General features: G+C 34.3%; 1 protein-coding gene across 1 annotated transcript in view; it reads left to right on the top strand.

Moving 5' to 3' along the window:
- LOC132739325 (protein unc-93 homolog A-like) overlaps positions 1-15,171 on the top strand; it is a 98,836-nt gene that overhangs the window by 43,693 nt on the left and 39,972 nt on the right. Inside the window, exon 4 of the mRNA XM_060727016.1 lies at positions 8,597-8,728. Coding sequence (XP_060582999.1) covers positions 8,597-8,728 — 132 coding nt within the window. The remainder of the gene's footprint in view (positions 1-8,596; positions 8,729-15,171) is intronic.

A 15,171-nucleotide genomic window follows, 5' to 3' on the forward strand; every position in this document is an offset into this window, starting at 1 on the left:
GACGTATAGCGTAAAATTAAAGAGTTTAAACTCAAGCGCTTAAACTGATAATTAACCCTAAAACCTACAGTGGAACTATTAATTCTAATATCTTTAATTTAAGAAATTTGATTGGCTGAACCTGAAGGCGTACACTGAAACACATTTAATCCCGTTCACAATGGTATAATGGTGCAAGGGCGATGGTACGAGGATGAAAACACGATGGTACGATAATAAAAACACGATTGTACGAAAGTGAAACAACGATTGTACGACGGTGAAACAACGATGGTACGATGGTGAAACAACGAAGGCACGATGATAAAAACGTGATGTTACGATGGTGAAAATACGATGTAACGATGGTGAAAATACGATGTTACGATGGTGAAAATACGATGGCATGATGATAAAAACGCGATATTGTTTTCACCATCGTGTCATCGCATCATCGTGATTTCACCATTGTGCCATCTTTGTTTCATCATTGCATCTTTTTATCTTTGCATCCTTACCATTGCATCAGTGTACCATCGTGCATAGCGGTTTAGTGAGACTTAAAATGTTACTTATGTCCAAGAACACCGTAATCAGTCGATATTTAAACCAATGTGGCCATACCACGTGACTTTTCGGGTACGGAGCACGCCGACTTTTCACCCGATTTAGGTTTGTTTTTTATTCATGACTTATTTATTACTCGACCGATTTTGATCAGATAAGGCGCAGAGTACCCGTAATTTTATCAGCTTTTTACGGTATATCAAAATTCTGAAAACCCCTGAATGGTTTTTGAGAACATTCGAGTACAGTTTTCTTTTCATAGCCGGGGCTATATGTCATATGTATTTTGTCACTATTTCATAGAACAAGAGGGCCATGATGGCCCTGGGGTCGCTCACCTGTATATAGGCCCCCGGAGCGGGGCCAGTTTAAACCCCAGGGCTTTTATTTGAACAAACTTGGAAGACACTCATTAGAAGATGTTTCATAATGTTAAGTTTTTACTACACACATATTATGAAAAACAATGATCTCCCCCCCCCCCCGGCAGAGCCAATTTTCACCCGAGGGCTTTTATTTGAACATACTTGGTAGACACCCATAAGAAGATATTTCATGCTAAACATCTAAGCTCTAGCTCATTGGGTTTTTTAAAAGAAGATTTTTAAGTTTTTACTATACATATAGTTAAAAACAATGACACCCCTGGGGCGGGGCCAGTTTTGACCCCAGGGCTTTTATTTGAACAAACTTTGTAGACACTTACTATAAGATGTTTCATGCTTAATATCTAAACTCTAGCTATTTGGGTTTTTTCAAAAAGGATTTTTTAAGTTTTTACTATATGCATAAAGGGGAAAATCAATGACCCCCCGGGGCGAGGCCAATTTTGACCCCAGGGCTTTTATTTGACAAAACTTTGTAGACACTCACTAGAAGATGTTTCATGCTTAATATCTAAACTCTAGCTTTTTGGGTTTTTTCAAAGAAGATTTTTTAAGTTTTTACTATACACATTTAAGGAAAATCAATGACCCCCAGGCGGGGCCAATTTTGACCCCAGGGCTTTTATTTGAACAAACTTGGTAGACAACCATAAGGACATGTTTCATGCTAAATATCTTAGCTCTAGCTCTTTGAGTTCTTTAAAAGAAGATTTTTTAAGTTTTTACTATATGCATATAGGGAAAATCAATGACACCCTGGGGCGGGGCCAATTTTGACTCCAGGGCTTTTATTTGAACAAACTTGGTAGACACTCATAAGAAGATGTTTCATGCTGAATATCTTAGCTCTAGCTCTTTGGGTTCTTTAATAGAAGATTTTTTAAGTTTTTACTATATGCATATAGGGAAAATCAATGACCCCCTGGGGCGGGGCCAATTTTGACCCCAGGGATTTTATTTGAACAAACTTGGTAGACACTCACTAGAAAATGTTTCATGCCAAAAATCTAAGCTCTAGCTCTTAGGATTTTTTAAAAGAAGATATCTTAAGTTTTTTCTTTCGGTTGCCATGGCAAACAGAGTTCTGTATGGAATTAAATTCTTTGAACAATTTTTAAAGGTGACCACCAAAGGAACATTCCTGTGAAGTTTGGATGAAATTGGCTTAGTGGTTTATGAGGAGATGTCATTTAAAGTAAAAGTTTACGGACGGACGGACGGACGCCGGACGAAAAGCGATCACAAAAGCTCACCCTGTCACTTTGTGACAGGTGAGCTAAAAATACATGTTAAATCTGATATATTTACTATGTCCAATGTATCGAGTGAATGCAGTGATGTTTTAGCATATTTTCATAAAGTATGTTGAAATGATACGGAACACACTGTTATTTCAAAAGATACGGTGCACACTAAATTTCTGTCTTTGAAATAATTCTAAAATAAAATATATGGAAATTCAATTTAAATTATAATGTGAGTGATTTTTCTCATAGTTATACATTTTATCAATTTAAACAAGAACCCTGGGACCTGTCTTGCAATGTATCATTATGCTTACTTTAAATGTTATTTAATATGTATTTGTGCATTATATTTCAAGAGATCACCTTAATTGGAGAGGTCATCAGACCTCTCCATAGTGTTCAGACTGATTGCTGGCGGCATCCATTTTTGCGTATCTGATTGCAGTGAATGAATCTCATTTTAAGCGTAAAATCATTAGGAGCAGTCTACAAAAATTGTTTTGCGCATGCCCCGTTTCAAAACACGGCTTAACTTAAACGAAAAATTAACATCGAAGTGAACAAATCGGTACATAGAAAAATCGGAAAATATCATTTACGTTACTTAACACTACGTGCATGGACGCTTCATTCCGTAACTGTATAAATCGATTACCGTATTGTTTTCTGAATAACATTTTACTATTTCATGTTCTGATAAATAGTTACAGTGAACATTATAGCTACAATATCACCATACCCTCAATATACCGCCTCCCTGGTCGAGGGGATAGAGTCGACGACTTTTAATACAGTAAGCTCTCTGGCGTGGGTTCGATCCCCGGGAGATGCTTTTTTTGTTAGTTTAGCGCGGAGGAAGGTTGTCTAGTACTGGTGTAACTCTCCAGGAACGATGGTTAGGAAACTACCCGCCTATATGACTAAAATACTGTTGGGAAAAGGCGTACAATGAAACAAACAAACATATTATATGACCGAGTGAACCGTGTATTGATTCGGTATATCTAAATAACGCAAAGGGAGATTTTTTGGTGCAAATGGCACAAATTTTATCTCAAGTTTGATTTTCTTCTAATATTGTGGTTATATCATTTAATTTACATTAAGTAATTTTACATTTTTTTTTGTAGAAAAAGTATCCCTAATGCGCCAAGAAAAAAGTCCATTTCTCCGGCATATAATCTTTTAAAACATTAAAAAAGATGAAATGTAAAACAAACTTTCATTGCAATATATATAATAAATTCTATTTTGTTTAATAATTGTAATTTATAAACTTTCATTGTGTCTGTTATGCAAAAATATCCCCAAATATTTTCGAATTAAACAAATTTTCGACAGCAGCAAAAAGACCTCTCGCATGCTTCTTTTTAAAGAAGCAAACTTGTATTTACAACCTCCATTTAATTGTCCTATGGTATGTTAAACACTTCGATCTTCACAGAATCATGTAGTTGCGTTTAAAATGATTGTTCTATAGAAAACAATGTTGTTATAATGCTGTGTTTATTGTTGTTTATTGTTGTTGTTGTTGTTTTTTTGTTTTTATTTCTTTTAGTTTTAGGGAAGTGTAAGATATGTCTTTTTGCTTCATCCTGAAAAAACAAAACAAGGTCATGACCTAAATCGCTGAAAAATATCATTACTCGATAACATTATATATATTTATATTTTGTTAATAATAAGTAAGTCAGTAGGTACAATTTTGCAATATCATGGTCATGTTTAATTAAATTAAAGCATAGAAGGCGCTGAATATGTTTGGGTCTGAGAATGTCAGAAAGGTGAAGGTTATGAGATTATAAATCAATTTGTTTTTGTATAGTGCCACCGATGCTGTTTCCAGTGTTATAACTGTAGTAAATTACATAATTGCAACACCGATATTCAATTCAATGTTTATTTGGCTTAAACAATTAAAAAAACATGAGTTGCCTTAACTGGGATTTTAACTCAGGACATCTCTCTTCCTAAACGAGCGTGTAACCCCTCCGGGGCCTCGACCACGGGAAAGTTATAAGATAACAGCCTAAAGAAAACCATATCATTCTAAATTAGGGTTTGTAACCCTTATTTATTTCGTTTAACAATGATGTAAATAATCATGTATATCTGTAAAGAATTACACAATATTTGAAATCTTTGACCAATCGGGAACTACTTTTTCTTCCCCCGAGAAGGCTTGAAAATAAATGCGCCTGTCATTTGACAATCTTTACGCAGTGATCTCCCCTTATTTTTTTCGGCATTAGAGTACTTATAAAGGTAAGTAACCGCTTCGAGGAGTTCGGACTACTTTCTGATTTTGCAAATAAGCATATCAGAGTCTGAAATTTCGCTACCATTATTTGTTTGGTCTGACGACCCAAACAAATAAAAATGTAGTTGCCATGGCTTAAATTTTTAATGTTTAAAGACATGAAGCTTTAAAAATAACTTTTAATTCAGGTAAAATAGGTCCTTTTTGGTTTGGTTTCACCTGGGACATAGATATCATATGTACCAGGTTTCACGGCTCGCCAAAACTGACATGATCATGTGGCGACTTTCCAGTTTTACAAGTGCCCCTTTGAGTATAAATAAAGGTACGAAGGGGCACCTGAGTAGAACGACCGACGTTCTTTACGGTAGTTAAAAAACTTTTTCACATAAAAAACCGAAACATCGAAGTCTCGTACCTACTTCATGTAGTATATAAAAAAGAACGCAGCCTCCAAAATCCATAGCATTTGATTGACAAAATGGGTATTATTAAAATATCATTTTATTTTTAACACAAACACGCAAGCACACATATCCATGAACACATATTTTTAAAGCATCTTTAAATGAAAGTCCAAGATAGGCATAATTTTACCAAAATTTCCTACATGTATATGTAACAAGGTTACGTTATATAACAGGCCTTGTTCCCATATTGGTTCTTCAAATTATCCGGCTTTTAATTTTGATTGCACGTAAAACTGCCGAATATCTTTGTCCAGGTGTGGAGCTCAAAACGCCTTTAAAATCCATATAAAATGCACATTTGTCAATCCCAGCACATGTACTGATCATATATATCAAAAAAAAACTTAATATAAGCCGTTTTGAAAAAAATTCATATTTCAACGTCTATAATAATACACAAGATAAAAATGTTCGCCGGAAATAATCCGCACCCCTACCGTCATAATCACCATGTATTTTATTCCATTTCCAATATTTTCATATAATCCTTTGGTCCATCGACACAGAAGATATAATTCTTCACGATGATGGTCAATTTTAAACTTCAGCGGTAATATAAACAACTCAACAGCCGAAATAAACATCAAGATTATCGCCGTTTTACTCCATTTACAATATCTTTCCATATTTTATTCAAACGTGGCCCCAGCTTTGCCGTGTGCAAAATGCGCTGCGCTTTGAAGATGGGAACCAGTCGGCTATGTTCGGAGCCATTCGGTAATATGTTGGTTCCCATACTTCAAAGCTAAATATACCCACACAAAAATACCCAGGTGCACAACTTCACATGCTAATCAACATTCCTGTAAGGTTTCATGACTCTAGGTCAAATACTTTTTGAGCTACATGCGACACAAAAAGAGAACGGACGGACGGACAAGGGTAAATCTAAATGGGGTCGGTCTATTTACCCCAAGACACCCCATTATACCCCAAGACTACTCTGGGACAGAAAGATACACATTTTTAGTCCCATGACTACCCCAAGACACCCCAAGAAACTTATGTATTGTGTATATTGTGTATATTGTGTATATTGCACGCCCGTTTAACTCACAACGAGTGTAAAATGTCCATCGGTAAAAATGTTGTGAGCAACTTCCGTTCCTCGTTGTGAGCACCCATCTATGACGTGTGACACGATAAACAAGGTGAGTTTTTCATAATTTTTGAAGATTACAGATTTTTACATTAATTTATGTAAAAATATCGGAATGCAGTTAGCTAGCGATGTGTTTTCAGAGTATGCACATGTAAAGATATTGCCTGTTGGTGGACAATTTGATGGAAATACCGTGCGACGCAGTCACTCGGGGTAGCTGGAAAACTGGAGACAACTTCTCTCCGGACCAAATTTAACATTGAAAACGTCGATTCTGGTGAAGTGTTGTGCATTCTAACCTAAAACAGATGCTATCAAGTCTTCAGCGTAAATTATTACCTGAAAGTCTTCATAGAAACGAAGATATACCCTTTTTTGCTTTAATCCTTTATTTTTTCTTGCATATTCTACCATATTCCATTATATTTTAAATTCTTTATCTACTTTTTGAATTTTTCATCTTTAATTTCAATGGAAATTTATATAATTACAACCGTAACTACTTTCTTATAACAGCGTATAAATTACAACTTCATTCATAACGGTAAAATGACGTCATCCTGAGCGTGCCATTGTACAGCACGCGACTCATCTGGCACCCCCAATGCCAATTGAAATTTCCGGCATGGGTAAAACTCACGGCAACGCCAGTCTGATATGCAAGAAAGGCTAGATACTAAATGTGCTTTTTTTTCTGTCTATGCTGTATAAAAACCATCTTTATTTGAATTTAAAGAAAACTAGAAATGTGTCCATAGGACACGGATGCCCCCACACGCCACTGTTCTGTCAATCTTATGACTCTAGGTCAAATATTTTTTGGACTACATGTGCCACAAGTTGAAAACTAAAAATCAACAAAGGGCCATAATTCTGTTAAATTTGGTCGCAGCAAAAATTCCTTCCTTTACTACAATTTACACATTAAGGTTGTTCATCCTCAGTTTTCTTTAGGCTGCCAATTTCACAAATTTAGATGCGTCAGAATGAAAAAAAATATGTTAAGATAAAGTTCAACATCTTAAAAAATAAAGATCACGATATTGAAGAAATACGTGGAGTGATCTAAGGAAGTGCTACTGATGTATTTCCCACCGTTTTCATGTTTGTACTATTTTTAGTTTTCTTTAAGCTGCTAGGCTGCCAGACTGCTAGGCTGCTAACTTCAGGCTGTTAGGCTCCCAGGCTGTTAGGCTGCCAACTTCAGGCTGCTAGGCTGCCAACTTCACGAATATCAAAATTATAGTTAAAAGAGATCGAAATGACACTAACAATCAGTTGTTGTTTCCTCCAACGAGATTTCTATTACCGCGTAATTGTACACGAGGGAAACGTTTAAACTGCTATAGTTTTGATATTTGTTGTAATTTGAGGCACTACAAATTATATTAATTATATCATATGCGCAGTATATCGATTAAAACTTTGGCTTGAAAGGGTCTAATCTTTGACAAAAATTGATAGATGACCCCCGAGTCTATATATATAAAGTTTCAAATATATATAGGGGCGTCCGTGGCGTGTGGTTAAGGTCGTTGACTTCAAACCACTTGCCCCTCACCTCTGTGGGTTCGAATCCCGACAGGGACTTTGGATTCTTTCATGTGAGGAAGCTATCCAGCTAGCTTACGGAACGTCGGTGGTTCTACTCGGTGCCCGTTCGTGCCTGAAATAATGCATGGAAGGGCACCTTCGTTTACTTCAAACCACTTGCACCTCACCTCTGTTGGTTCGAATCCCGACAGGGACTTTGGATTCTTTCATGTGAGGAAGCTATCCAGCTAGCTTACGGAATGTCGGTTGTTCTACTCGGTGCCCGTCCGTGCCTGAAATAATGCACGGAAGGGTACCTGAGGTCTTCACGTCGCGATATGACTGTGACGTAAAACACAAAACAAACAAACAAAAAAAAACAAAAAATATATATATTATTATGTTGTTATATATGTTTTTGTTTGGTGGTTATATTTGTCTTCACTTCCGAGCATAAAAATAACACAATAGCAACGTTCTGAAATCTATCGTAAAATCTATCGTTTTCAAAAACATTTTTAGAATAACAAATTTTGAAAACGTGATAAAGAATTTTTGTTTTTGTTTTATTTTTTATTTATTTTTTTTTTTCAAGCGAAATAGCAGTTTAATGTAACTTTTTTATATAGAGTTCTTTTTTTTGACGTTTTTGCACGCGCTGTTTGGCGCTGCATTGTGACACTTAATGACTGAATTAATTAAAGATATTGGTGTTCGGTTTAGAACGTTTCCTCTCATTCTATAGATATTTTTCAGCGCAAAGTGCAACAAAATTTTGGTTTTATTTATCAGATTTTTATTACTAAAATGTGACACACGAGATATATAAACTGATAACTTTTACTTTCTCTGGGTTGTAAGGATCAATTTGAATATTGTGTGTATAACATTATGAGTTTGATTACGCGTTTATTTTACAATATCTTAATAGTCAAATAGGAACTTTTCTTCAATATATACACCAGGCGTATTCAATCTATAAAACATGCTAGATACACCATATTTAATGAACTAATCGTTCAAATTAATTTAATATATATTCTTCTTTTAAGCATTCTTGGTTACACTTGGTTTACTAGTTTGGTTATACATATGGTCCCCAACATCAGAGAACTTATTCAAGATCCTTGGTTATGTGGCTCTATGGGGAGCGGTTGATGGTGTCTGGCAGTCTCAAATCCAAAGTAAGTATTATATCAACACAAAAGTTGTGTTCTAAATTGATTGTCAATTGTATATCATTTCTTAGACCACAGGTAGTTTTCTCTGTTTAAGGTGAAGATTTTACATGCGTAATCGATTTTTTTTCTCCGACAATGACATAGGGACATCCAAATATTTCTTACTCAATCTATTTGGCCTTATTGTAGGCAAAAAAAGCACGAGAAAATGGCATAATTCATGTTCTTTCATAAGTTACTGTATACACAATGTTATGAATGATAGATTTCACATTCCATCACAAAGGTGCAGTAAGAAGAAATTTGGGAAGAATTTAACATTTCTGAATGTGATTGCATTACAATTTTGCAAGTTGAGAGATTTTGTTGTTATTCCTGTTGATTCTTCATTTAAATGATTAAATGACATAACAACGTACACAGCGCTTGAATATGAAGTCAAGAAGCAAAACTGCTTACCGAAAACTACTCTTAGACAGAAATCATGGGCGATGGCTGCTTTTCTCAAGAGTGGGCTCTTGGAGAAACGGGCAGGTAACTTTCATTTAACGTTTTCTTTAATGCTTAAACAACCCTAGGGTTCAGGATATTGATTGGTTGTCCGGCTGAAGTTAAAATATTTTACTCGACATATAGATTCGTGTTTTTGTTGTATGCTTTATATACATCCTGCATTGTCTTTTTTACCTCATTCATGAACTAAAAAAAAATATTCCAAACGTCCCTCTGAAGCCTTAAAGCATAACATTGCCTTAGCGTTGCAAACGCAGTCCAGTCACCGTTCGGAAACTCCACCCCCTGCCCACCAGTGGAATCCCCTCATCCCAAACCGAAAATGAATGTACATCTACAGTGTCTGCTATTAAGAGTGAGCCGGGCATAATGCACAAGGCAGTCAGTGCCTAAAATATTAGCACAAAAGCGGTCGTAAAATGTGGATACATATATAGATTTAAATAGATTGATAAACGCATTTCATTTCATTATTGCTTGTTTTTTCTTATTTACAAATACAGTAACTATTCTTGTAAAATGATGAACTGACGAAATAAATTGGTCAAAGGACTATTGCTAACTGTTAATTTTTAAGAAGGGGATTACACTATAAACTTTACTATATACATGTACATAAAAAATTTTCCCCGCATTGAGCGTGCACATAACGGGGTTTTTCTTTCAGTTGAAAACAAACATGATAGTTATATCAAACACTTTACTGTGATGTGTGGGATATATCAAACACTTTTAAACTACTCTGATTGGCCGAGAGAAAACAGCTGTGGTCTAAGTCAGATAGATCGCTCGTACAAGCTGGATGTGAGATTTATCAACTCGCTTCGCTCGTTGATAAATCTCACATCCAGCTGGTACTCATGATCTATCCTATACTAAAAGCCTTGATCACCACTAGATAAATGTTTTAAACAAACGGAATGGCTTTGTTTTTCGCTCACCCGAGCATAAAGTGCTCAGAGGTGAGCTTTTGTGATCACTCGTCGTACGTCAATGCGTCCTTCAAAAACTGGCGTCAAACTCTTAAAACAACATTTCCTCCTGTGTACGAGGGATGATATTTTTACTGTTACTCACAAACCCATGTGTTATTTATTTTATTACCCCGAACAAATACTGTGACCATATGAAATTGTTAAATAAATCTAACTGTAACAAAAATAAACCAAGCGTAACAATAACTAAACTGTCCTTACCTTGCCTTGCAAGTTTTAAATGTACTGTGCAGTAGGCCTACTTGATTTTTTTCTTTTATCTTTAGTTAGTGATGATATCTACGAAACGTACAATAAGCTGTTTTATTTAGAGTTATGATCAGTGAAATCTGATCCTTCTGTATCCAGAATATTCTTCGCATGGTTTTTTGATTTATGTGTTTTCAAAATAACGATGATATCCTAATGTCTGTCCAGCATATTTATAATGTTTCACTGATTAAAATTGTTATAGTCTGAATGTTCTAGTTGGACACACAATTACTTCCGGTGAAAACGGATGTTTACTTTTGGATCATTTATGTACATTTCTGTCTGTTTTTAAACACAACCATACTTTTTATTTGCATATCTCAGCTAGTTTCTAGAGAGAAAGATAAAATCACTGAAATATATATTATAATGACAAGGTTTGAAGAAAACCAAATGATGGCGGCGAGTTCGAAAGGTTAACGCGTTGGACTAGTATTTTAGGGATCAAACCCCGTCAGTGGCAAGCCGTTGTAAAACAAAAAGATATTTTATACGCGAAAAGCACTCCAGGGTGCAAGCAACTAAATTTTATGGGTGGTCATAGTAATTCTTGTGATGCCCTATTGTGGTAAACTTCGAAAATAACAATGAATCGAGAGAAAAAATGGCGGCCATTTTATTTTATTTTATTTAGAAAATAAACCACGTGACCAGATTTTATACTGTTAAAAAGTACTGTTACCCCTGTAACAGTATAAATTTCTTGGTCACGTGGTACACTTGCAATAACCGTAAGAATAACTCCCATAGGCCTACGTTAACATTACGAAAAAGGCTACAGCTTACATATGTTACAATGTAAGTTGTCCTCCACAAGGAATTGTTTTAATAATAGTATTTCGGAGATGTGTGAAGTTGGCGGCCCAGCGGCATAGCGGCCGGCGGCCAGCGGCGTGAAGTGGGCGGCCTAGCGGCTGGCGGCGTGAAAGTAGCGGCCGGGTGGCCCATTGGCTGGCGGCCAAAAATTTTAATGTTACAGAAATGTTATTTAAACAATAAAACTGCATTTAATGAAGTTTTAAAGACATTTCTTATTATTTAAAGGATATATAATATATGAATCTTACACCGGCTGCCGGTACAGACCGGAATATCTAGCTCGAGGGTGACTGTTTACGGCGGTAACGAGGCTCATATAAAAAGAAAAAAATCACTTTGAGAATTTTTTTTATTTTATCATTTTGTGAAGTTGGCGGCCAGCGGCCAAAAAAATTAATGTTGCAGAAATGTTATTCAAACAATGAAACGGCATTTAATGAAGTTCTAAAGACATTTCTTATTATTTAAAAGATATATAAAAAGAAAAAAATCACTTTGAGAATTTTTTTTATTTTTGTATTTTCTAACCCGAAGGTCAGTAAACACAAAGCTGACATTCAATCTCTGACACAGAATTTCACGACAAACCTAACAACAAGTAGTTCTCAAAACAGCTTAAAACTAGCGATTTAAAAGAAAAAAATATTTTTATTTTGTTACAAGTATCCAACAAATTACAACGCATTCAAAGTTTAAAAGTAGCGTTGTCTTATAGAATTGTCAATAAAAGCACAATCACAGATTACGCGGATGAATTTGATTTAATAAATGAAAATGCTATTTTTAGCGATGTCGATTACCGAATACTACACAAATAAATCTGACTGCCGAGTAGTGGAATTAATATATAGGACTGTTTCGGCGAGAAGATTTTCGCTAAATTATTTACTTCAATTTTAACCAACAGGGTTAGGCCTGAACAAAATACCTCGATATTAGTAAAGATTACAAACCCGGAATGCAATTGAAGTTCTAAATTTAGAATGACTAGATTTTATTCAGGCAATACCACGTGACATTTACGGCGGTAACGAGGCTCATATAAAAAGAAAAAAATCACTTTGAGCATTTTTTTAGCTCGACTATTCGAAGAATATGAGAGCTATTGTAGTCGCCCCAGCGTCGGCGTCGGCGTCGGCGTCAGCGTCCGCGTCGGCGTCTGCGTTGGTTAAAGTTTTTTGTAAAGTCAAATATCTCAATCATTACTTGAGATATTCAATTGAAACTTACAATACTTATTTATAGTAACAAGATACATCAGATTGACAAGTTGGATAACTCTGCCTACAATATTGACAGAATTATGCCCCTTTATAACTTAGAAATTTTGGTTAAAGTTTTTTGTAAAGTCAAATATCTCAATTATTGCTTGAGATATTCAATTGAAACATACAATACTTATTTATAGTAACAAGGTACATCAGATTGACAAGTTGGATAACTCTGCCTACAATATTGACAGAATTATGCCCCTTTTTAACTTAGAAATTTTGGTTAAAGTTTTTTGTAAAGTCAAATATCTCAATTATTGCTTGAGATATTCAATTGAAACATACAATACTTATTTAAAGTAACAAGGTACATCAGATTGACAAGTTGGATAACTCTGCCTACAATATTGACAGAATTATGCCCCTTTGGAACTTAGAAATTTTGGTAAAAGTTTTTTAGTAAAGTCAAATATCTCAATTATTGCTTGAGATATTCAATTGAAATTTAAATTACTTTTTTATAGTAACAATGTACATCAGTTTGCAAAATTGCATAACTCTGTCTGCAATATTTGCAGAATTATTTGCCCCTTTGAAACTTAGAAATTTTGGTTAAAGGTTAAAGGTCTTCAAAGATATTTACTTGAAACTCAGCGTTTTTTTTCTCTACTTTGGGAATGGTGCCGGTACCAGAGTGATTGGGAAAAAATGCGTTATTTTGACTAAAATTGGGAATTTTTTTAATGCATTTTTTCAGCTACAAATGAGATTAGACATCATGAATAAAGATAGCTAACAGCTTCTACTGTCAAAATAGAACTACTGTATGGTGATTTATATGAATATGTTGGATTTAAATGATTTTAGAAAAATCACTTGACCTTTTGGGCATTTTGAACAGCCATTTTGGGAGTTTAACATTGGAAATTGGGAATTTTAATGTCTATTTTCTATTGGGAATGGTACCGTTTTAGGGTAGTAGTTATATAAAGAAAAAAAACACTGAAACTTTACACATGCACTTAGGGTCATAATTTGAGGGTCAAATTTGTATGTCACTGACCAAGTTCCATAACGCTATCTTACATTAAGGCAGATTTATATCCCCTTTTCTACTTAGTCTCTTGGTTAATGTTTACATGCAAGTTTTACATATCTCAATAACTATTAAAGATATTTATTTAAAACTTCACATATGCATTTAGGGTCATAATTGTAGGTCACTGACAAAGATCCATAATTCTATCTTGCATTTAGGCTGATTTTTCTCCCCTTTTTCAACTTAGAAATTCATGGTAAAGTTTTGCTTGTAAGCTGTTATCTAAATAACTACTGAAGGGTTTGTGCCTTTTTTGGGACAATTTTATGCATTCATAATAATAAATCAGTGGTTTACTTGATAAAACATCTTAATAACAAGCCTTTGTACCTTTTCTGTCAAATTTATGTATTCATAGGTAATTAGTATTATTATACTCAATAAAACACCCTTGTGACATTACCTTCCGAATAGTCAAGCCAATACTGTATAATTAGACTCTCTCTACGGCCTATAACATGAATTTATAAAAAAAAATTAGCCCTTTTGTGAACTTAAAAAATTTAACATTATTCTTAAGACAATTCTTATTATCTAAAGGATATATAAAAATAAAAAATCACTTTGATGTTTCGAAAAGAATTGAAAAACGACTCTTAATTAACTTTTAAAGACATATCTTATCATTTAACAGTTATATAAAAGAAACAAAACAGATTTTTTTACTCTAGCGACTTGGCAGCCAGAAAATTGTACAGTTGTAGAAATGTTATAAATATGATAAAAACGGGACTTTATGAAGTTCTTAAGACTATTCTTGATATTCAAAAGGTATATAAAAAGAAAAAATCACTTTCAGATAACTTTTTCATTTAACCATTTTTGTAAAGTTGGCTAGCGGCCTAAACTTTTAATCTTTTAAAAGTTTGGAAAAGAATTGGAATAGGACTGCTAAGTCACTTTTAAAGACATATCTTATTTAAAATATATACACATGTATATAAAAAAAGAAAACTGACATTTAGAAAGCTTTTTTTCTCAATGACCTAGCAGGCAGTTATGTTAGAAATGTTATAAATATGATAAAAACCTTCATATTAAAATAAATAAGAAATTTCGCGTTATATAAAAGATAAAAATATATTTTAAAAAAATCATTTTTGACAATTTGAATGGCTCTTTATGTTGTTCTTTAGACTCATCTCGCCAATTAATGACATTTAAGTCAAAACAGCCATTTTGATCAATCTTAACATTTTGACATGTTAGGTTTTTTTCATTTGAATAGTACCTTTTAAAATGTAGATATTTTGATTGAAAAGGGAGTATCTAAAATGTCACATCACTTGTTTGTGAAATACTCGTTTGTATATGACGCAGGCATGTAAGGAATTCTTACCTTTTTCCAACACAAATGCCGATTCCGTTTGTGCGAAAAATAGTAGTCTAATAAAAGTGCAATACTAGTATGTTTTATACATGTACTTTTAAATAATGAGCAAATAGTGGGTTTTGTTTTAAATTTTCATGAAGTTTTAACAAAATATTGAAAAAGATAATACATACAGTAAAAGATAATACGAGAATGGTCAACGAAACTATGTACCTATCTCGGTA

This window comes from Ruditapes philippinarum, unplaced genomic scaffold, assembly GCF_026571515.1.
Source record: "Ruditapes philippinarum isolate M1 unplaced genomic scaffold, ASM2657151v2 ctg157_1_1_1_1, whole genome shotgun sequence".
In the NCBI taxonomy this organism is placed as follows: domain Eukaryota; kingdom Metazoa; phylum Mollusca; class Bivalvia; order Venerida; family Veneridae; genus Ruditapes; species Ruditapes philippinarum.